Source organism: Nyctereutes procyonoides, unplaced genomic scaffold, assembly GCF_905146905.1.
Source record: "Nyctereutes procyonoides isolate TBG_1078 unplaced genomic scaffold, NYPRO_anot_genome, whole genome shotgun sequence".
Classification (NCBI taxonomy): domain Eukaryota; kingdom Metazoa; phylum Chordata; class Mammalia; order Carnivora; family Canidae; genus Nyctereutes; species Nyctereutes procyonoides.
Genome location: NW_026575153.1, coordinates 202,564 through 227,925, shown reverse-complemented (window position 1 = coordinate 227,925; position 25,362 = coordinate 202,564). Strand labels below are relative to the sequence as shown.

Genomic DNA, 25,362 nt, shown 5'->3' with positions numbered 1-25,362 from the left:
GACTGTTGGGGAATCCCTGGGTGGCTCAGCAGTTTAGCGCCTGCCTTTGGCCCAGGGAGCGATCCTGGAGACCTGGGATCGAGTCCCACGTCGGGCTCCTAGCATGGAGCCTGCTTCTCCCTCTGCCTGTGTCTCTGCCTCTCTCTCTCTCTCTCTGTCTCTATATCTATCATAAATAAATAAAATATTTAAAAAAAGAATTATGAGATTGTTTACAAAAGCAGATTATACACAGAAGAAAGAATCAATGAACTGGAAGAGAAGGTTAAATAAAATACCTACATGATTCATGGGGGGGGAAAGGATGGGAAATGAAGAAGAGATTATGAAAGAAAACAAAAGGTATGTTTAGTTGGAGCTGAAAAGAAGGACCAAGAAGAGGAGGAGGAATGAGATAAAAGAGAAGGAAGGAAAGAAAGAAGAGTTTTAAAAAATGTAATAGTTGAATATTTAATGAAAGAACTTTCTAAACTAAAAGAAAGAAAAAGACATCAAGGCACAAACTCAAGAAGTACTATATAAATCTCTCAGGATAAATATACAGAAAAGCATACCTAGATACAACCTAAGTAGCCATGAATGGATGAAGAGATAAAGAAGGTAAAAGTGCAATGGAATATTATTCAGCTATTTTAAAAAAACAGAAAATCCTATCATCTGCAACAACATTGAAGGCATTATGCTAAGTGAAACAAGTCAGACAGAGAAAAACAAATACTGTGTGATATCATTTACATGGAGAATCTAAAAAAAAAACCAAAAAAGTTAGTGATGATTTCTTCAAGAAAACATTCCTGAAATTTGGAATAATGAGCAGATACAGTATGAAATTTGGAATAATGAGCAGATACAGTATCATTTGTCCTTAAATTATTCTCTATAAATCAAAATTCCCTTCATAAATAGAATAAATTATCTCATTATAGTCATATTACAATTTACATTATTGCATTTCTATATTGGCTGCCTCCTTATTACCTAGAGAATTATTAAACTACCAGGGTGAGAATGAGTAGAAGGCTTTAAGGTTTTCAAGCCCAGCTTCCCATTCTCCACAGAAATCTATCCCAAAGCATTCTGAGCAGAGAAATCATCCAGCTTATGCTTACATAACTCCACCAATAAGTAGCCTCCTGTTGAACCAACTTCCTCTATTAAAAGTCAAGTCTATTTGAATTTCTCTTATACTTCCCAAAATTTTCCAATGTTTTAGCTAAGACTTAATATGTGTGTGTGTGTGTGTGTTTATGTGTGTGTATGTTTTGTAGGCTCCACTCCCAATGTGGAACTTGAACCTACGACTCCAAGATCAAGAATCACATACTCTACTCACTGAGCCAGCCAGGAATCCTGCTAAAACTTAATTTGATAAGCTTCATTCAGATTTGAAGGTCAGTATCAAAGAAAAAAAAAAGTCTTCCTAATGAATTATATCTACCAAGAATTATATAGTTGACCCTTGAACAACACATGTTTGAATTGTGTGGGTTCACTTATACGTGGATTTCTTGCAATACAGGACTATAAAGGTACTTTCTCTATTTAATAACATCTTTCTCTGGCTTACTTTATTGTAAGAATGTAGTATATGATACATACAATATACAAAATATGTGTTAACAGTCTTATCAGTATGGCTTTCTGTCAACAGTAAACTATCAGTTCAGTTGGTGGGGGGGGGATCAAATTTATGTACTTTTAACCGCAAATAGGGTGGGTGCCCCTAACCCCTGCATTGTGCAAGGGTCAATTGTATAAATGTATATATTTATAAAACAGTTATTTTCTCTTTCAGGTTTTACCATAAAATTTAATAAACAAAATGTTATTTTTAATATTCCTTTGACAGATGAAATATCAAGATTTTAAAAGATATCGTGCTTTGAACTACAAATTTATATGTAATTATAAATTCACATGATTTGTCATAATTGTTGTAGTTAATATTGTAGCTACTATAGATGCTCTGAACCGGAAGATGGAGCCAGAGCCCTCCAGACAGGAGCAGATGTCTCAGGAAGGATGGAGGAAGGGATTGTAAGCCAAGTGGGGATCAGAGACAGATCCTACATGTTCTCCGTGCTGTTCCAGTTCCAGTCCTGGCCCCATCTGCCCTTCACTGGAATCTGGGGAGAGAGATCTCATGGGGAGTGTTTATGTTGTTCCCTTTCTTACAAAAGAGGCCAGAGAGAAAAGCCTTTTTTGTCACTAACCCAAGACTAAATTGAGAAGTAAAGAATGGAGGTTGTTTTCAAAACAAATAAAGGAACCTTGGAAGTTTAAAAAAAAAAAAGGTAAAACCACTTTGAAAAACAATTTAAAAGTTCCTCAAAAAGTTAAAGATAAAACTACTAGCCTACCTAGCAATTCTACTCCTGTGTAATTGCCCAAGAGACATTAAAATATATCTACAGAAAGACTTGCACATGGATGTTCATAGAAGCATTATTTATAATAGTCAAAATTTGGAAATAACCTAAATGTCCTTCAACCAGTGAATGGATAGATAAACGTAAACCTTCTTGGCTTATCAATATACTATAAACTATACATGTTGTATGCTTTGTAACCTTACTTTCTATGTTTAAGAAATGTATATTAACAACTGTTCCTCTATCAAGGAGATGTCTGCATTCCCATGTTTATTGTAGCATTACTCAAAAAAACAAAGATATGGAAACCTAAGTGCCCATCAACAGATGAATGCATAAAGAAGATGTGGTAGATATAGACATGGAATATTTTTTAGCCATGAGAAAGAAGGAAATCCTGCCATTTTCAGGATTGGACCATAAAGACATTTTACTGAGGTAAGTCAGAAAGAGAAAGATAAATACCTTATGATATCACTTGTATGTGGAATCTAAAAAAAAAGCTGAACTTATAAAAACTGAGAATAAAGTGATGATTGCCAGGGGCTGGAGACTGGGGGACAGGAGTGGTGTTGTTTTTGAGTCCAAACTAACAACCGGTAGATGAATAAGTCCTGGAGATATAATGCACAGCATAATTATTATATGCAACAATATTGTATTATAAACATCAAGCTTGCTTAGTGACTAGATCTTAACTAATTCCCATCACAAAAAAGAAGTGATTATATGACCTGATAGAGGTGGCACCTAATGCTACAATAGCTATTATAAAGCAATATATAAAAGTATCAAATCAACCTTATGTTGTAACCTTAAACTAACATATGTCAAATATATTTCAGTAAAAAATTTTTTAAAAGACCTGCTCATCCATTTGCCAATAAGTTTATATATGATTTTGGAAACAATTGTAATATAGGGACCACTAATAGTGGAATTTTATTATAATTATCTATGGACATTTTTCTACCTTGCTAGATATTCGAGATTTGAGGACAAGGATTGAGTATTACTCCATTTTTCATAGCACAGTCTGAAACATAGTATGTGCTCAAATGTATTTTTTATAAAGAATTAACAAAAAAGTGAACCATCTTGATCTTATTCTTGTTTATACTATTTTTTTGTGTTAATATAAGCAAATTTTCCTTTCTTTTAATTACCTTTCAGTTTTCTCCCATATAAATAAGGACAGTGATCATTAACCCTAAGCTAGTTGTGATAATCCAGTAATATATGTGAAATGCTTTGAAAACCTGAAACTTTCACTCAAATACAACACATCTATTTTCATCATTAATAATCTAAATTGAGCTATTTTCCTCTCTGTGGCTATTATATACCCAACTCTAATGTTCTCTCCCACCTTCTTAGAGAATTTCAGAACATAGATCATCTTATTAATTACCCTATCAAATATTTCTAAGATAGTTTAATATTATTGTTAATACCCTTTCTAATCCTGGACTTAACCTCACTCTTAATTCAACTTTAATTGTAGGCATGAATACATCTTCACTTTAGTAATTACATAGAATTTCAACTTCCTATTCTTTGGACTACATCACCTTTGAGACTTTTACTTAGTACTAACTTTATCTGCCTTCTTTTGTCTCCCTTCTCTGCTTAGAAATTGTTCTGATTATCTATTGCTGCATAAAAATCTACCCCTCAAAACTAGTGGCTTAAAACAACATAATCATTTATTTTGCTTAAAAATCTGAACTTTGGGTGGCTCAGGGCTGAGTGTCTGCCTTTGGCTGAGGGTATGATCATGGGGTCCCGGGATCAAGTCCTGCATTGGGCTCCCCGCAGGGAACCTGCTTCTCCCTCTGCCTATGTCTCTGCCTCTCTCTGTGTGTCTCGTATGAATAAAAAATTTCAAAATTATCGTTAGTCATGACGTAGAGGAAAAAGTTCATCTCAGCAGCACAGCGTGTCAGCTGGGGCAGCCTGACTGGGAACTGGAGGTTCTGCTTCCACTTACACTCATAACGCTGGCTAGTCCATGCTGGCTGTTGGCTGTAAGCTAGGCCTGGGGGCCTCATTTCCTTTTCATGAACCTTTCCCTGGCCGCTTGGTTTTATACTGGCAGGATGGCTAGTTTCAAGAGTAGTTATTCTGAGGGGGCCATCCAGAAGTGCATGAAGTTTTTATGATTTAGCCTCAGCAGTCACATAGCAACCCTTTGCTACACTCTATAGGAGCAATATCAAAGGTCCACCAGGGATCTGGAAATAAACTCCAGTACTCAATGAGAGCACTGTCAACTCTGCACCATGTGAAGAACATGTAGGATGAAATATATTGTGGCAAAAACTTTGGAAACACAATCTTCCACAGTCCATTCTCTGGCTACATTTCACATCCCATATGTAAAATACTTTGAAAACTCCCAAATTTCATCCCATTGTGGCATAACTTGAAGTTCAGAATCTCAATAAATTCTGGTTCAGATGTGGATGAGACTTCTCTGTATTAGTTCCTCTGTACAACTCTTTGAATATCATTCCTCTCCATCTAAATGCCTTAACTTACTTCCGCACAGATATCCTTATACTAATGATAGAAAAGAATAAGATAAAGGCTATCAACATTCAAAGGGAGAAAAACAGGAGGGACATAGCAGTCATAGGCTCATGGCATTTCAAATCCAGCAGAGTACATGTTGCCAGTTCCTATATTAGGGCCCAGTTCTAATTCCTAAGAGTTGTTCAATTTGATTCATGACTCTATTCTGTGGGTTTCTGGTTCTGTTCTTTTAAGTCATCCTTCTTTTTCCACGAAAGTAGCCATGTTTGCAACTAGGTGGTTTTTCAGCCAACTTCCTACCTACAGAAATTTCAGTGTCCAAAGGCCTCTTTTTATTTTATATACTGTGTCTATCCCTCTTAGTTCCAAGCTAATATAATTATTTTTTAAATATGTGGCCTCTTTGTTTTATCAATTTATAATTCACTCTAATATATAAAGCTATACCCATAAAATGTTTGAGATAAACTCACTTCTATATATTGTTTATATAAAATACACATATTGTCAATTATTCTTTATAGTTTCACACCATTTTCTACTTTAAGGCTATAACTCTACATCAGACGTTGATTCTTTTATGTTGTAAAATATTGTGTACCAGTCCTGTCCTACCCCTACTCCCTGCATACTTATTCTCTCCTCAAATAAAGCTTTTTCCATACTTTTCAAAATTCCTTAGTATCCAAAAAGTAAATAACCCCAAACTCAATATACTATGCATAGGATAATTTTGCCTGTAATACATGCTTATTAATAAATGTGAGGGATGCCTGGGTGGCTCAGTTGGTTAAGCATCTGCCTTTGCCTCAGGTCAAGATATCAGGGTCCTAGGATCCAGTTCCCCAACAGGATCCCTGCTCATCAGGGAGTCTGCTTCTCTCTCTCCCTCCTTCTCTCTCAATGCCCCTCCCTCCAATCCTGTGTGCACTCTCTTTTAAATAAATAAATAAATAATAAATAAATAAATAAATCTTTAAGATAAATATGATCATTCTCAAATTATGCAGAATTAAGGAGAATTTACTTGAAATACAGATTAAGTGCCAAGTGAAACAAAATTTGAGGTGAATCCAATAAAATTAGTTCATTTTCAAAAATAACATTTCCAGGGGATCCCTGGGTGGCGCAGCGGTTTAGCGCCTGCCTTTGGCCCAGGGCGCGATCCTGGAGACCCGGGATCGAATCCCACGTCAGGCTCCCGGTGCATGGTGCCTGCTTCTCCCTCTGCCTGTGTCTCTGCCTCTCTCTCTCTCTCACTGTGTGCCTATCATAAATAAATAAAAATTTAAAACAAAAAAAAAAAAATAACATTTCCATCATTGGTTTTTAGACAGAGAGAAATAAGGGGAGGAGCAGAGGGAGACAGAGAGAGAGAAACTCAAGTAGCCTCCACACCCAGCATGGACCCTAATCTCATGACCCTGAGATCATGACCTCAGACAAAATAAAGAGTTGGACACCTAACCGACTGAGACACTCATCCATCATTTTTAATAAAGATACAGAATCAACAAATCCTCAAAATTGATCTGATCTATTTTTGCCTATACTCAGAATTACCTTACATTTTATCATCCCAAAAGCACTTCCATTGGCTATAGAAAAACAACAAAAATTATGTATTTATTGCAATAAGTTAACAGTCCTCAGCAAGAGGGATATACTGCATTTTGATGACCTCTATAGCATTTCTGAAGCCATAATTTTACAAGCCACTGAGAAAATAAATAATTAGTTTTCACACTACACTGATTTTTATATCAAGGGTATTACTTATGTTTATTGAAAAAGTAAACAAAACTACCTACATGGTATATGTTCAATTAAACTCTAAGATAGATTACATTTGTTTCCTGAAATAAATTGCTGTGGGAATGTGATGCAGAAATCACAATGCTATTTTCATGAGAAATGATCTATATTTTCTACATAAAGTATATCTCAGTACCTGTTGCATTCAGTCTTCAAATATTGTCTTATACACCACATATGTTGTGGAATCTTACATTCATTTAAATACTTGATTTTAATAAAAATTGTGCTTTAAGCTTCAATTGTTTTTCTTCATTTAAAAATCTTAAATTAATTTTTACTTATTATAAACCAATGTACATTCATCTAGTGGAGCCAATTAAAAAAACTGAAAGTAAAACAAAATCTTTAACAAGTCGAAGTAGGTTACTTACATATTATTTTTTCAATGAGGCCTTCTCTGATAACATTCTTTGAAACTATGCTCAACCCACTCTGAACTCCCAATCGTCCTTCTCTCTCTTATTCCTCTTCATAGCATTTATAACTACCTGGCATTTATTCTTTTTTTTCTTTCTTTGCTTTTTTTCCTTGTTCACTTTCATCTATCAATCTATTGATCTATTTTTTCTATTCAATTAAATATCTGATCCATTAAATGCCCATTAGACCTCAAATTAAGCTCTATGAAACAACAATGCTTATATTTAGTTCAAGACCCTGGAATAGTGGTGAATACATAAAAAGACCCTCAGTGCATATTTGTTAAATGACTAATCAAATGAATCTTCTTACCAGTTTTAAATATATATACCACTTAATATTTTTTCAAAGAACTCTATCCACTTGATGTATGAGAATTAACTAAACCCCATTTTTATTTCATTTAAGACATTGTAAACTTTTCATTACTAGTGCTCTTTGATGAATTTCCTTAAAGCTTAAATTTGGGGTATATCATTAATTATTTCTGTAGGATAATCCCAGAGTAGGATTTGGTGGTTAAATGGCATATATATTTGAAACATTCTGTCAGCCTGCTTGAGAATCACTGATACCAACTTATATTTCCACCACACTGTATAAGAGTCTCCAGTTTTCCACACTTGACATTTTCATTCATTTTCTTTATAAATTTGCTGAGTATTTCCCTTCTCTAAATGTCCAAAACCAGGTCATCATGAACAATAAAGTAATGTTTAAGCATTTTTCCACTTAACAAAAATTTTACTTTACCTGACCTGGATCAATCACAAACTCATTTACATATCTATGAATTAAAATTTGGTGCAATAAGAGTAGATTGCTTTATAATGTGATGCACCTCATTTAATAATCTCTTCATTAAATTTTTCTAGTGTCTTCATTGGTTACACAACATTTAATGGTCTAAATTATACTTAATGCAAATATACTATTTCCCTCTTTAATTTAGATAATGAAAATACATTTTATCTCTCTTAAATATATGCAAAGACAAGACTTCATTTATGAGTAAAACAAAACCACTTTCATGCTATTAAAAGTTCTAAACAATTTTAAATAAATAAATAAATCACCATTAAATGTTGAGTGATTGAATGAATGCCCTATAAATTAATAAATCCCATAAGACTATTATTCATTTATCAACCAAACTCACAACTCATAATCTATCATTTATCAACCTCAGTTCTTAACACTTTAACTACAAATGTAAAATATCTGCTAATCAATTTTAATTTGCCAATTATTCTATTTATAGGTAGAAAGATAACAATATACATGTTCTTTAAGTTCTGTAAGGGAAATCACTGAATTGTTAGTAATGTCATGACTCAAGAAATGAATTTGCCTATCATACTCTATAAATTGATTCAATTTTATAATTTCACTTGTGTGTATATGTATATAAACACATAACAACAGAAAATAATTTTATCTGACTTGTAAAGAATTAAACATAACCCCAAAAGGTCCTTTGCATTAGTATAAAAGTAAAATAAAATTACCAATGCTTAAATGACAATAGGATTAAAATGCTTCTTTTTTTGAGTTTTTATTTATATTAACATAACTTGTTAACAAGTTAGTTAACATACAGTATAATATTAGTTTCAGGTGTACAACTTAGTGACTCAACACTTCCATACAACATCCAGTGCTCATCACAACAAGTGCCATCCTTATTCCCTATCATCTACTTAACTCATTCCCCACCCACCTCCTCTTTGGTAATCATAAATTCATTCTCTATACTTATGGGTCTGTTTCTTAGGTTGAATCTTTTTTTTTCTCTTATGATTGTTTTGTTTCTTAAATTCCACAAATGAGTGAAATCATATGGTATTTACCTTTCTCTAACTCTTTTCCTTTATTATTATCATCTCTAGTTCCATCCACATCATTGCAAACAGCAAGATTTCATTTCTTTTTTACAGCTGAGTAATATTTCATTCTTTGTTCATTTTTCAGTCAATAGATATTTGGGCTCTTTCCATAATTTGGCTATTGCCAAATAATGCTGCTATAAATATCAGGGTGCATGTACCCCTTTGAATTAGTGTTTGTATTCTTTGGGTAAATACCTAGTAGTGCAATTGCTAGGGTAGAGCATAGTTCTATTTTTATACTTTTTGAGGAATCACCTATTGTTTTCCAGAGTGGCTGTACCAGTTTGCATTCCCACCAACAGAAGAGGGATTCCCTTTGTCTACACCCTCACCAACACTTGTTGTTTCTTGAAAACACGTTTCTCTTAATTTAATTCTAAGATATGATATGGTATTATACATAGTATAAAAATTGAAATATAACCAACAGAACTATTATCACTGTATCTTTTGATTATATGACAATAATTGTTTTAAAAAATCACAAGACTACACAGTAAGTTAGATGTTATTTTCAGCAAATGTTAGATGTAATTAAGAATTATAAAAAGAAATGAGTTATTCTCATTTTAGAGCAGAAAAATCATATTACTATGTCTATATTAAAAATAATCAAGAATTCTTTGTCATATTCATCAATAAAAAAAAACCCTAGCCTAAGTAAAAAATCAATAAAAAATGAGGAACCTATTTAGAGAGTTGATTATATCACACCTGAATATCTTTTCCTTGATTGGATCAGTGTAAGAATTAGGACAAATGGAAGTTAATTTTCAATTACCAAAATGAAAGATGGATATTAATTGAATTGGCCCCAGTCACCTTATTGACTCTATATTCAAGACATGTTTTGGATGGTATACCTTAGATAGCAGATTAAATCTAAAAGAATGAACAATTCTAATTACTACAATATCTGCACATGTCAGAGGAAATGAAATTTACACATCACAGTATCAGGTAGTACCTTCAGAAATCCATTTTTTTTCTAATGTATTTATTATAGACATGAGGGATTTCTGCTATCATTTCTTTGAATTATAGGTTACCCTTAAGATTCGGGATAGCAACCTTGATGGATTATTACTTTAAACAGTGTGATAAACTCTTTTCACTTAGAAGCTGTCTGGCTACTCTACAATTGTGTAGTGACTTTGACAGTCACTATGTCTTCCAAATATTAACAGTCTTCATAATGAAGATATTCCCCTAATATAAATTCTTTCAGAAGCTAGTGTTGGCTTGACAACAAGAAGAAATATGTTTCATATTATAATAAGATTTTATACATCTAAGGAGCTTCAGAGCTTCTGAAAATGACTTTGAAACACATTCTTGAACACTAAACTCATACCTTGATGACACTAAACTCATATCTTTCAATAGTAACTCTGAACATAAATGGGCTTAATAACCCCATCAAAAGGTGCAGGGTGTCAGAATGGATAAAAAAGCAGGACCCATTTTTTGCTGTCTACAAGAGACTCATTTTAGACAGAAGGACACCTACAGCCTGAAAATAAAAGGTTGGAGAACCATTTACCATTCAAATGGTCCTCAAAAGAAAGCAGGGGTAGCCATCCTTATATCAGATAAACTAAAACTCACCCCGAAGACTGTAGTGAGAGATGAAGAGGGACACTATATCATACTTAAAGGATCTATCCAACAAGAGGACTTAACAATCCTCAATATATATGCTCCGAATATGGGAGCTGCCAAATATATCAATCAATTAATAACCAAAGTGCAGACATACTTAGATAAAAATACACTTATACTTGGTGACTCTAATTTAAGGCTTTCTACACTCAATATGTCTTCAAAACAAAACATCTCCAAAGAAACGAGAGCTTTAAATGATACACTGGATCAGATGGGTTTCACAGATATCTACAGAATTTTACATTCAAACGCAACTGAATACACATTCTTCTCAAGTGCACATGGAACTTTCTCCAGAATAGACCACATACTGGGTCACAAATCAGGTCTGAACTGATACCAAAAGATTGGGATCGTCCCCTGCATATTCTCAGACCATAATGCCTTGAAATTAGAACTAAATAACAACAAGAAGTTTGGAAGGTCTTCAAACACATGGAGGTTAAGGACCATCCTGCTAAAAGATGAAAGGGTCAACCAGGAAATTAAGGAAGAATTAAAAAGACTCATGGAAACTAGTGAGAATGAAGATACAGCTGTTCAAAATCTTTGAGATGCAGCAAAAGCAGTCCTAATGGGGAAATACATCGCAATACAAGCATCCATTCAAAAACTGGAAAGAACTCAAACATAAAAGCTAACCTTACACATAAAGGAGCTAGAGAAAAAACAGCAAATAGATCCTACACCCAGCAGAAGAAGAGAGTTACTAAAGATTCGAGCAGAACTCAACGAAATTGAGACCAGAAGAACTGTGGAACAGATCAATAGAACCAGGAGTTGGTTCTTTGAAAGAATTAATAAGATAGATAAACCATTAGCCAGCATAATTAAAAAGAAGAGAGAGAAGACTCAAATTAATAAAATCATGAATGAGAAAGGAGAGATCACTACCAACACCAAGGAAATACAAACGATTTTAAAAACATATTATGAACAGCTCTACGCCAATAAATTAGCAATCTAGAAGAAATGGACATATTTCTGGAAAGCCACAAACTACCAGAACTGGAACAGGAAGAAATAGAAAACCTGAACAGGCCAATAACCAGGGAGGAAATTGAAGGAGTCATCAAAAACCTCCCAAGACACAAAAGTCCAGGGCCAGATGGCTTCCCTGGGGAATTCTATCAATGGTTTAAAGAAGAAACCATACCTATTCTACTAAAGCTGTTTGGAAAGATAGAAAGAGATGGAGTACTTCCAAATTCGTTCTATGAGGCCAGCATCACCTTAATTCCAATCCCAGACAAAGACCCCACCAAAAAGGAGAATTACAGACCAATGTCCCTGATAAACATGGATGCAAAAATTCTCAACAAGATACTAGCCAAAAGGATCCAACAACACATTAAGAAAATTATTCACCATGACCAAGTAGGATTTATCCCGGGACGCAAGGCTGGTTCAACACTCGTAAAACAATCAATGTGATTCATCATATCAGCAAGAGAAAAACCAAGAACCATATGATCCTCTCATTAGATGCAGAGAAAGCATTTGACAAAATACAGCATCCATTCCTGATCAAAACTCTTCAGAGTGTAGGGATAGAGGGAACTTTCCTCGACATCTTAAAAGCCATCTACGAAAAGCCCACAGCAAATATCATTCTCAATGGGGAAGCACTGGGAGCCTTTCCCCTAAGATCAGGAACAAGACAGGGATGTCCACTCTCACCACTGCTATTCAACATAGTACTGGAAGTCCTAGCCTCAGCAATCAGACAACAAAAAGACATTAAAGGCATTCAAATTGGCAAAGAAGAAGTCAAACTCTCCCTCTTCGCCGATGACATGATACTCTACATAGAAAACCCAAAAGCCTCCACCCCAAGATTGCTAGAACTCATACAGCAATTTGGCAGTGTGGCGGGATACAAAATCAATTCAAGGAAGTCAGTGGCATTTCTATACATTAACAATGAGACTGAAGAAAGAGAAATTAAGGAGTCAATCCCATTTACAATTGTACCCAAAAGCATAAGATACCTAGGAATAAACCTAACCAAAGAGGTAAAGGATCTATACCCTAAAACTATAGAGCACTTCTGAAAGAAATTGAGAAAGACACAAAGAGATGGAAAAATATTCTGTGCTCATGGATTGGCAGAATTAATATTGTGAAAATGTCAATGTTACCCAGGGCAATTTACACGTTTAATGCAATCCCTATCAAAATACCATGGACTTTCTTCAGAGAGTTAGAACAAATTATTTTAAGATTTGTGTGGAATCAGAAAAGACCCCGAATAGCCAGGGGAATTTTAAAAAGAAAAAACCATATCTGGGGGCATCGCAATGCCAGATTTCAGGTTGTACTACAAAGCTGTGGTCATCAAGACAGTGTGGTACTGGCACAAAAACAGATACACAGATCAGTGATGGAACAGAATAGAGAACCCAGAAGTGGACCCTCAACTTTATGGTCAACTAATATTTGACAAAGGAGGAAAGACTATCCACTGAAAGAAAGACAGTCTCTTCAATAAATGGTGCTGGGAAAATTGGACATCCACATGCAGAAGAATGAAACTAGACCACTCTCTTGCATCATACACAAAGATAAACTCAAAATGGATGAAAGATCTAAATGTGAGACAAGATTCCATCAAAATCCTAGAGGAGAACACAGGCAACACCCTTTTTGAACTCGGCCACAGTAACTTCTTGCAAGATACATCCATGAAGGCAAAAGAAACAAAAGCAAAATGAACTATTGGGACTTCATCAAGATAAGAAGCTTCTGCACAGCAAAGGATACAGTCAACAAAACTAAAAGACAACCTACAGAATGGGAGAAGATATTTGCAAATGACGCATCAGATAAAGGGCTAGTTTCCAAGATCTATAAAGAACTTATTATACTCAACAGCAAAGAAACAAACAATCCAATCATGAAATGGGCAAAAGACATGAAGAGAAATCTCACAGAGGAAGACATAGACATGGCCAACATGCACATGAGAAAATGCTCTGCATCACTTGCCATCAGGGAAATACAAATCAAAACCACAATGAGATACCACCTCACACCAGTGAGAATGGGGAAAATTAACAAGGCAGGAAACAACAAATGTTGGAGAGGATGTGGCGAAAGGGAACCCTCTTACACTGTTGGTGGGAATGTGAACTGGTGCAGCCACTCTGGAAAACTGTGTGGAGGTTCCTCAAAGAGTTAAAAATAGACCTGCCCTACGACCCAGCAATTGCACTGCTGGGGATTTACCCAAAGATACAGATGCAATGAAACGCCGGGACACCTGCACCCCGATGTTTATAGCAGCAATGTCCACAATAGCCAAACTGTGGAAGGAGCCTCGGTGTCCATCGAAAGATGAATGGATAAAGAAGATGTGGTTTATGTATACAATGGAATATTACTCAGCCATTAGAAACGACAAATACCCACCATTTGCTTCAACGTGGATGGAACTGGAGGGTATTATGCTGAGTGAAGTAAGTCAATCGGAGAAAGACAAACAGTGTATGTTCTCATTCATTTGGGGAATATGAATAATAGTGAAAGGGAATATAAGGGAAAGGAGAAGAAATGTGTGGGAAATATCAGAAAGGGACACAGAACATAAAGACTCCTAACTCTGGGAAACGAACTAGGGGTGGTGGAGGGGGAGGAGGGCGGGGGGTGGGGGTGAATGGGTGACGGGCACTGAGGGGGACACTTGACGGGATGAGCACTGGGTGTTATTCTGTATGTTGGTAAATTGAACACCAATAAAATTTAATTTATTAAAAAAAACAAACAGGAAAAAAAAAGAAGATGTGGTTTATGTATACAATGGAATATTACGCAGCCATTAGAAATGACAAATACCCACCATTTGCTTCAACGTGGATGGAACTGGAGGGTATTATGCTGAGTGAAGTAAGTCAATCAGAGAAGAACAAACATTATTATGTTCTCATTCATTTGGGGAATATAAATAATAGTGAAAGGGAATAGAAGGGAAGGGAGAAGAAATGGGTAGGAAATATCAGAAAGGGAGACAGAACATAAAGACTCCTAACTCTGGGAAATGAACTAGGAGTGGTGGAAGGGGAGGAGGGCAGGGGTGGGGGTGAATGGGTGACGGGCACTGAGGGGGGCACTTGATGGGATGAGCACTGGGTGTTATTCTGTATGTTGGTAAATTGAACAGCAATAAAAAATAAATTAATTTTTAAAATAAATAAGTAAAAAGAAGAAAGAAAAAAAAAGAAACACAGTCTTATTAATCTTCAGTATTCTCATGAGAGCCAAGTAGGTGGCAAATATTTTCTGAATTTTATAAAATAGAAACTAATAAAACAATTAGTGTGTTTACTTGCCCTAGTCTAAATACTGAAATGATGAAAAGTCACAGTGCCAATCCTGGCACCTAACTGAAATTCCTATACATTTCATCTACAATAATTTTTATGGAGAGAACAGTAAAGGGAAAGATAAAAAATAATCTTCAGAGAATATTAAGTTCAACATAATTTACTTCAAGAGACCCTGAAATGGACATTTATTTATTATTTGCTTGTCCTTAGTGATAGTTACCATGATAGTACCAGAACTTCAAAGAACTAATTTCCCTGAACCATTCTGGGTGACTACATACTGAGTGTGGTCAGGGACACACTAAAGGTGTTTAAATTATACTTCATAACAAAGCTAAAACTTGACAAAATCAGCAATGGTACAGTAACTCAAGAGAAAAAAAAAGAAAATAAGAAAAATTAAATTTTGACTTAGAACAGACCTTTAAGTTGGCAATATACTTGATTTTTAAAAGACAATGAAAAACAAAGCAAGTTTCCGTGGATCACAGGCTCTCTGAGTATTCTCATTTGCTGACAAGTTGTATTCTCTTAATTTGGTTTTTCATCAAAAACCCATCGATGAGTTTCTCCATTCTGTTTCATTTTTTCTCTTCATATTCTCATAAAGAGTCTTTACAACAGTTTGGTTGTTTAGTGGCAATACATTTCAAAATTACTGTTGAAAACTATTGTTCCTATTTCCTATCTAGTTTTCCTGTGTGAAAACACACTTACCTGATTTATCCTCATTACCAAGTTATTGCATTCATTTTAAGTCTAAGAACACTATTACTAGTAGCTAAACTAATTCCAATTTTTTTTAAAGATTTTATTCATTTATTTACAAGAGACACAGAGAGAGGCAGAGACACAGGCAGAGGGATAAGCAGGCTCCATGCAGGAAGACTGACATGGGACTCGATCCAGGGACTCCAGGATCATGCCCTGGGACAAAAGCAGTCTATAAACTGCTGAGCCACCCAAGGGTCCCCAAACTAATTCCAATTTTAAAACTCAAAATTGCTTTTGGAATTTTTACCCCCCCCCAAATAAATGTTTATCTTTTATATGGATGTTTTCTTGATACTTGAGAAAAACTAAAATAAGTCCGTAAGACTAACATGATGTGTGTCTTGTACAAGACTGATCTTACAAAACACAATAAAGTGCCTTTCTCCTCTGACAATGTAGCATTACTAAGAATTTTGGGTTTTTCTCTAATGGAACATGAATGTATTAGTTTTAAGTTAAAACTGGTAAGATTGTCTTTGGTGAAGTTAAGAGACATAAAACCCCAAACACATCTTACAGTTGAAAAAAAAATCTAAAATCTTTCACTGAATAAGCAGACTTTTTTCATCCTGTACATTTAAAAGAGGGATGGTAAATATAAAGGTATGTTTATAGTTGTCTATTTTTATAATGGAAACCTTTCCATAGCTTTCAAAAAATAAAAAATGCTTGTACTTACCTGGCCCATCAGTCATTTTCTCCAGGCACCGAGGAGTTGTGCTAAGAAAGGAGGCATGTTTCAGTTTAGCCACAAAACTACGAGGTGCCATGTATTTATGTTGAACTTGGGACATCTCATATGATTTCTGAACATTATAGCTGCCAGGTGCTGGATTATCCTGAAAATGATTTCAGTGGATGAGCATAAACATGTCTTACATGGAAAATACCTAAGACTATGTAGCATAGATGATCACACTAAGCAATGGCATAAATGGAAAAAATATTAATATTCTCTTAATCATTAAAAATAAGAAATTTAAAAGAGTGACCCTAAATTTATGCCCTCCTAATAAGACTGTGAAGACTGTAAATTTGCTTATCAAAATTTAAGGTAAAATAAATAGAATTATAAAACTTAGGTCCATAATCTCAAAAAAAATAGGTTTGATGAAATACATCAAGTTCTCACTTTCAAATTTCACAATGAAAATCAAATTTCATACAGAAATGAGGGGCACCTGGGTGGCACAGTCAGTTAAGCATCTACCTTCAGCTCAGATCATGACCCCGAGGTCATAGGATTGAGCCCCGTGTCAGGCTCCTTGCTCAGTGGGGACCCTGCTTCTCCCTCTCCCTCTGCCCCCTGGCTCCTGGTCTCTGTCTCTCTCTCACTCTCTCTTTATCTCAAATAAATAAAGTCTTTAAAAAAATTTCATACAGAAGTGAGAATAATTATTTGTTTTCATAAGCAGCAAAACTATCCCTGCTATAAGGTTCTTTGTGAGTGCACTTTACTTATTCTACAAATGAGACTGCTTATTTCATTTTTAATAGATTCCAATTAAGTTAAAAGGCTTCTCCGTTCATCATTTATGGCTGTTTATGTGCTCTACAGTTACATTAACATTTTTAATCAACATAAACCACATGGAAATTAATAACTTTAATAATATTTCTAAACTCAATTAAATATAAAATATCATATATTTGTTATACAATTAATGCCTGTAAACTATTAGCTAATTATTTCAATGAAAAAAATTTAATCATTTTCCTCATATTATTTTAAAACATTTTTAAAATATATTGTATGTAACATATCTGTTCATTTCTATTACGTGTAAAAACCAAAGTTTTCAAGTTTTAGTGATTTTTCTGGTAGGCAGGAGACTCTTGTGGCTAATTGTGTAGACTCAAACACTAGACTTCTTAGGTTTCAAATATCTGTTCCTTACTCTTACTATTCTACAAAAGTGAATTTCAGAAAACAAGACTGAACTATCAGGGTCTGGGCTGATAAGGAAGTATTTTAATGTTTCAAGTAAGTCAAACATGTTTGGGTACTGAAAAATCATACTTTTAAAGTCCATCTAGAAGCCATACTTTATAAAACATACTTTCTCTTGTTTTTCATACTCTTATTATCACCCTCAAGCATACACCAACATTATTTTCTACTTCCAAAGAATCACCAAATACGGTAAGGGTACGAGGGGAGAAGATTCTTACGCATTTTCTGGTTTAAGTCCTGTGTCAAGCACCAAATGCCACAATCGGTAAGTCAACTAAAAAATGTCAGCAGTTGTTTTCTTCTTGCCTGAATCAACGGAGTATTTAGTAAGGGTAGGCTGAAGATATGCAATGACAGTAGCAGCTCCAAAGATGACTTCTGGATCTTTTGGGGCTGCTTCTGTGGTATGAAAAAGTAAAGTGGAAGACAGTGCCAAAGCACAAAGAAATCGTGAGCACACACAATATACTTAAAGTGTTTAGGAAAGCTTTTTTTGCAAAGATCTTGATTACCCTACCTATACATTTTAATTTTCATATCTAAAGCTATTATGGTTACTGCTTCCTTAATACCCTGCCTGGCATCATGACTATTCCTTTTTCCAGTGCCCAGCTTATATATAATTGATGACATTGACTGCTGCCATACAGAAAACTTTTTTTTTAAATGCCTTGAAGCAAAGATAATAAACTTCATCAGTGATCAGTTTTCTTAAAAAATAGTGTTCCCATCAAGGAAAATTCATCAAACTAGTGACACTAAATTTCAGTAGATTCACTATGTCCTCCACCAAGTGAAAATATACTACCCTTGTTCATGATCATCTCTTCTTGCAGCGTATTTACACTTTTCTGAAAACATATCCCACGCTTTTGTCCTTTATCAATGCTTCTAAGCTCATCTTATTCATCTTCCATTCTTATTTTCTCTAACCAAGAGATTGATATTTCAACTCAATTTCCTAGGCAAATAGCTAATAAGACAAATCTGAAACACCGCTTAATAGCAATTATTTAAACAATACCTATAGGTGGTACCCTGAATATTATTTCAGGGAAAAAAATGGTATGTATAGGTAAGATCATCAAATCTTTGACTGATCCTTTATAGAAATAGGAAAGGCATATGATGAATAGATATGATAGACATTTCTTATGCCTTTTTTTTAAACCTAGAATTTGTATCCTTTTCCTGTGTTTGGAAAATTCCACATACTTCACAGCAAGATCTGAGTCCTGGCACAAAAAGTAAAAATGCCTGATTCATATCTTCCTGATCTAATTTTTTAGCTAGAACATGAATCTAGGTCATCGGCTTAAATGACAACCTTTGAACTGGCAGCCAGTTACTTAAAGAAACACAATGCATTAAAAATTCCATTCTAGTGTGGGGCTGACAGTGCTAGAAGCTACGTCCAGATCCCAGAGGCAACAAGAACAAATAGAGATTGAGGGAAAACATGATAAAATGTCTGATGAAATAAAAGCTATGCCTCAATGCAAATTAAAGGTAAATCTAAGGTGTCCTGATTTCATCTGGGAAATCTAGGCTCTATCTAAAAATGACATAATCAAAGAATTAAAACAATTGATGTATGTGAAATTCTTAGAATGTATCTGATAAATAACAGGCACTAGTGTCCCCTTTCTATTGCCATCATCATTGTCATTAGCATTATTATTTCTATTAGATGTGAAACTACATGTAACCCTCAGTGATACATATCTTCCTTCCCCAGGGAGATGTCAACTGGATATTTAAAAGGAAAGCTTTTGGTATTTTAAGCCCCAAACAACAACAATGAAAAGTAGTTAAGTTGTTAAGAATCACATGAAGACAGTATCCCAGGCAGTTCAATAATTAAAAAAAAAAAAATCACTAGTTTCAACCAGCCTCAAAGAAAAGCATGTCATTCCATTTATGTTTTGGAAAAACTATTTCACACACTTTATAATTTTATTCACTTCTGTCAAGCCAGTTGAAGCCCCTGAAAAATTTCCCATGCCCAAATACAAGATACTTCACAAATATTGAACTTGAATGGGGTAGGAAGCTAAAGAGTAAAGGTCTCCAGCAATACACTTCCAGAATACACCACTCTTAGCTTTGCAGTGGTTGTTACACTTGCAATAAAAGGTTTCAGTTATTTGTTTAATATCATCACCCCCATAGCTATATGTAGAGTCCTTGAAGATTGAGAAAGTATTGTTTCATTGATCAATGTATCTTCAGTGATGGCAAGTGCCTTGCACACCATAAATGATTGATGAATATTTTTTAATCAATGAGTAAACATATGAGCTAAAGAAAGAGTGAATGAATCTATCAGTATCTTGAAGCCTCCCCTCCCACATTTGGCCTTATCACTGAAATGCCCTAAAACAGTAGGGCTGACATAATGTCTTAAAAGTATTTTCAACCCCTATAGTGCTTAAATTTGTCTCACATCTAAGCAGTTCTATATTAAATGTGTGCTGGGTAAAGATTGTTCAAGTACTGCCTTCCCTAAAGATGTTCTTGTTTCTAAAAATAGGTGTAACTTATAATATCAGCAATGATGCAGAAGTACGGATATGCTCATTCATACTGATCAAGGACTAACTTTCATAAAATCATTAAGTATTTGAATTTGATTAATATTTTACGTGAGATGCATTTACTTCTATTTGCTATCAAAAAAGTAGACTTTTACTTTTGATGCTTGAGCTTTACATGCCCACCTTTGACATTGGTTTTGTCGGAAAAAATGTATATCTTAGCATATCAGAGTAAAATACATGAACAGAAATGGCCTAGGTAACCTTTCTTTTCCTGTAAATGCTAATGCTACTGAGGCAGGGGAAAAAAATTATTGCCAGTCATAATAGCTCTAATTGACATGATATCATTTCTTCAGAGTTTTATCAACTCAATACAATTCCGGAAGTTAATTCTTTTGTAAGTTGAATGGGAAAAGAAAGAAAGTTAATGTAAGTGTTGTTTTAAAAAAGAACACAAAAGAAAAATCTCTAGAGCCAGCCAGACAGATTTGGATAAGGCACTAAAAATTATCTTGAAAACTTAGAATATTTAAGAGGTAATTTTGATGAATTTGTGGGATTTGTGAGGGATGTGTGAATGTGAATAGCAGAGTTGTGAAAATTTCCATTAACTCTAGAGAAATGTCTACAAGTAAAATTCTAATCATTTTATTATGTTCAAACTTTTCGAAATCAAATGACCCCTATTATCTATTATGCTCAGTATGGCGAGAATTACCCCTTACACAAAAAGAAGGATTATTTTAAGGTAGTACTCCTGAAATATCACAAAACTTGAAGTCAGAATTGCTGGGTTATGTTCATAGCCTTGTTTTTAGCTGCAAGGAGGCCTTCAAAAACCTCACTTACTCATCCAACTCCCTCTCACCAAGAGGTAAGCTGAAGGTCATGTTCAGAAATATCTAGTGAGTCTCTTGCAAGAGATGTGCTTCTCCTTTCTCTTGTTCCTATGACATTGGCAGTAAAATGAGTCATAGAACTATTCATATTTGGAAGTTGCCTCTCCCACAGTAAGCTAAGAGAAGATAGATGATCCAGGCTTTCTTTCTGTAAGCTAAATAATATCTTAGCATCCTATTATCTATATCTAAAATATAATATGATTATATGCAAAGAAGAGTAGAGGTGATGACAGGAATAAACTATGAAAAAGAGAGGAGAGAAAGCAAGGTAATTATGAGAAAGGAATTGCAATGACAGGAACTGAACATTGTCTACACAGAGAGATAAAGAGCTCTAGCTATTTATCCATACACAAAAATAACTGTTTTCCATGTTACAGCATAGTTTATAGGTCTCAATAGCAAAAGGCATATTTTGCACTGAAACAAAGGAAACCAAATTATCCTCCCTTGATGTTCCTATAAATACCTTTTCTGATGAATGAAATATACTTTAAATATACCATCTCCTTCCATATTTGTAGTGCTTATAGAGTACTAAAGAATTGTTCAAGTTAGTTTATACTTGGTATCAAATTTAATAGCACAATTTTAGTGACACTAAATGTTTCTTGATTGAATAAAGAAACAAAACAAGCAGAATAAAACATTGGATTAAAAAACTTTGAGGATCCAATCTCTGTTTCCAAGAGAAGAGTCATATATATAAAGGTTATAGCCATCTAAAAACATCCAAAATATCTTAACTTCATGGGGAATCAAGAAAATGATCATCTGAAATAATGCTAATATCCTTACTTCTTCCTTTCCTTTCTTTTGAAAATTTTAGAATATTGTTCTCCTGTACCATAAACAAAAAGCTACTTAAGTGATACTGTTTTTAAATGCTACAGTATTGTAAGTTTTGTCTAACAAAAATGTACGGAGTCTTTTTTTTTTTTTATACTGAGTCTTTACTAAGCACTGGCACCAGTGTCCATCCCTACTAAAGATGATAGACTCTGAAGCTATGTTGTCTGGGTTCAAGCCCTGACTCATCATTTTTGCTAATCATATGGCCATGGATAAATCTTATGTCTCAATTTCCTTATCTGTAAAATGGGAAAAATATTAGTTCCTACCTCGTAGGCTTGTTGTTAGGATTAAATGAGTTAAAATATGTGGAACAGAGAAAGTCAGGTACATAGGTGAGCACTAGATAAATTTTACTTATTATTACACCTCATTATAAATAATGACTTCCTAATATATCAGATATTTGGGGGATTCTGGATTTCTCCCCAAATAACTACTCAAGGATTATCTGAAAGTAATACATTCTTCAATGTCAGAGTTAAATTAATCTTAGAGCATGCAGTTTAAAAAAAAATCAGTGTATCTGTTTCAAATGACAAAAAAGCACAAAGACTGACATAAAATTGTAACTTGATTATGAATGAAATATAATTTAACAAGTATCTTTATTAGACATGAAAAAATAAAACTCAGAAGAGTCCTCTATCATTTATTAACATTTTTAACGAAATGTCATGCTTAAAAAAAAGCAACTCTTTTCCCCACATGTTTCAAGGAGAAGAATAAATTCTTTTTAAAAAGTATTCTTTATTAAACAATTTTAAATGTTTTTGTTAGAGTTATTGGAATTCTACCATTCCAACATATTAAAGAAAACGTAAATTTTCTAGTCCTGGTTATGCTTTTCCAGAACACAGGTACTTTCAATAGCTTAAAGATACAACTACCTTGAAAAAGTGAATTTCTGATTTATATAGTCCATACTCATGCCTGTAGTATAAAAGGGGAAGTCAATTAAACATGCACAAAAGCATATGAAAAAAAAGACAAGGATAAGAGAAGGAAAAAAAAAGTTCATGGTTTCAGTTTAGAAAAGCATCTAATTCATATCTCTCTTGAAGCCATTCCAAATTTGCCAGAGAATTCATAGGAAAAATTAAAAAGAAACACACAAACACACAGCAAAATGAAATGAACAAAAAAAGTTAACAAAACTGAAGGGCCACTATAGAACATCTTTGATGTAATCAGTTATTGTTCTACTGTCCCTTCCCATCACTACACTACAGTCTCATTGTAAAATGTGAAATACAAAGTAAAAAAGGAATTCTATTACTCTGTTACTTTAATCAGCCTTCACCAGTGAACATTTAACTCATTTCCATTTTTGCAGTGTTATAAACAATGACATAATAAATGAAAACATATACATAAATGTTTATGTACTTCTTGGCAAATGCCAAGATAAATTCCCTAAATACTGAATTGTTAAGGCAAGGATATGTGCAAATTAATTTTGTTTGAAATTATCAAGTAACTTCAGAAAGGTTTTAACAATATAAACTCTCCCAAGAGTAGTACTCTGGCCCTTGAACAATATGAGTTGAACTATGTGGGTCCACTTAGACACAAATTTTTTTTTCAATAAGTATATTGGAAAAATTTTTGGCCATTTGCAACAATTTGAAAAAACAGATGAACAGTACAGACTAGAAATATGGAAAATTTTAAGAAAAAGTTAGGTATGTCACAATTGCCTAAAATATATATAGATACTATTTTATCATTTACTATAATAAAATATATATAAATCTATTATGAAAAGTTAAAATCTATTAAAACATACAGATAGTACATAGCACCATTTACAGATAAATGAAAGCAAATGTAAAGATGCAGTATTATATAACTGCATAAAATTAACTGTAGCACATACTGTACTACTGTGATAATTTCATAGCCACCTTCTGTTGCTATTGCAGTGAGTTCAAGTGTGCAAATATCCACCTAAAACATTGTGAGACACTAATTCCTCCACGTGAACAGTTTCTCTCTCCAGTAAATTGCATATCACAGCAAATGTGATCTCTTGTGGTTCTCACATATTTTTCACCATGTTTAATGCAATACTATAAAACCTGAATAACAACATAGGACCCATGCAAAGTGCTTCTAGTGATGTTGGGAGTGCTCCTAAGAAGCAGAGAGAAGTACAGCATTACAAAGAAAAGGTGAATTGCTTGACACATACTACAGACAGAGGTCTGCAGCCCACCATTTTAAGATAAATGCATCCAGAGGGCTCCCCGGTGGCTCAGTGGTTTAGCGCCGCCTTCAGCCCAGGGCCTGATCCTGGAGACCTGGGATCGAGTTCCACGTTTGGCTCCCTGCATGGAGCCTGCTTCTCCCTCTGCCTGTGTCTCTGCCTCTCTCTCTCTCTGTCTCTGTCTCTCATGAATGAATGAATGAATGAATGAATGAATGAATGAATAATCTTTTTTTAAAAAAAGGCATCCAGAGTTAAGGGCCAATGTAAACAAGGAAAAGAGTTTGTGAAGTGACCGCTGCGGCTACACCAGCAGATGCAAAAACTTTGTACTTTTTATGAAATAGTTCTTTTTTTATCTTGTTTTAAAAATGCAGCTTTTATGTGGTTGCAAGATTGCTATAAGAAAGGTATACCTAAAACTCTAATATGATTCAAGGAAAAGTAAAGTCGTTACATAACAACTTAACCAAAAGAAAGGTAGATGAATTAAAGCTGGAGCACTGGGATCCCTGGGTGGCGCAGCGGTTTGGCGCCTGCCTTTGGCCCAGGGCGCGATCCTGGAGACCCGGGATCGAATCCCACGTCGGGCCTCCCGGTGCATGGAGCCTGCTTCTCCCTCTGCCTGTGTCTCTGCCTCTCTCTCTGTGTGACTATCGTAAATAAATAAAAATTAAAAAAAAAAAAAGCTGGAGCACTTAATGCCAGCAAAGGATGGATGATTCGACAATTTTAGAAAGAGGTTTAGCTTAAAAAAATGTCGTGATAACAGTAGAACCAGCTTCTGCCAACCAAGAGTCAGAGGATGAGTTCCCAGACACCATTAAAATCATTGAAGGGAAAGGATATATGCCTGGATAGGTTTTTAATGCAGATGGAAGCTTCCTATTCTGAAAACAAAAATGCTAAAGGATAGTACTAATAAAGAAGAGAAGGAAGCACCAAGATTTAAGGGAGGAAGAGATAAGCTAACTCTACTATTTTGTCAATGTACTCAGGTTTATAATCAGGATTGCCCTTATCCATAAAGCTGCTAACCCCCAAACCTTGAAGGGAAAAAATAAACACCAGCTGCCAGTCTTGTGGTTATACAACAAGAAGGCTTGT

General features: G+C 34.6%; 1 protein-coding gene across 1 annotated transcript in view; it reads right to left on the bottom strand.

Annotated features, from left to right (window-relative positions):
- The window catches only part of STPG2 (sperm tail PG-rich repeat containing 2), a gene marked incomplete at its 5' end in the record, with an annotated part of 297,860 nt that overhangs the window by 75,855 nt on the left and 196,643 nt on the right, over positions 1 to 25,362 (bottom strand). The window contains one exon of the mRNA XM_055313262.1: positions 16,478 to 16,637. Coding sequence (XP_055169237.1) covers positions 16,478 to 16,637 — 160 coding nt within the window. The remainder of the gene's footprint in view (positions 1 to 16,477; positions 16,638 to 25,362) is intronic.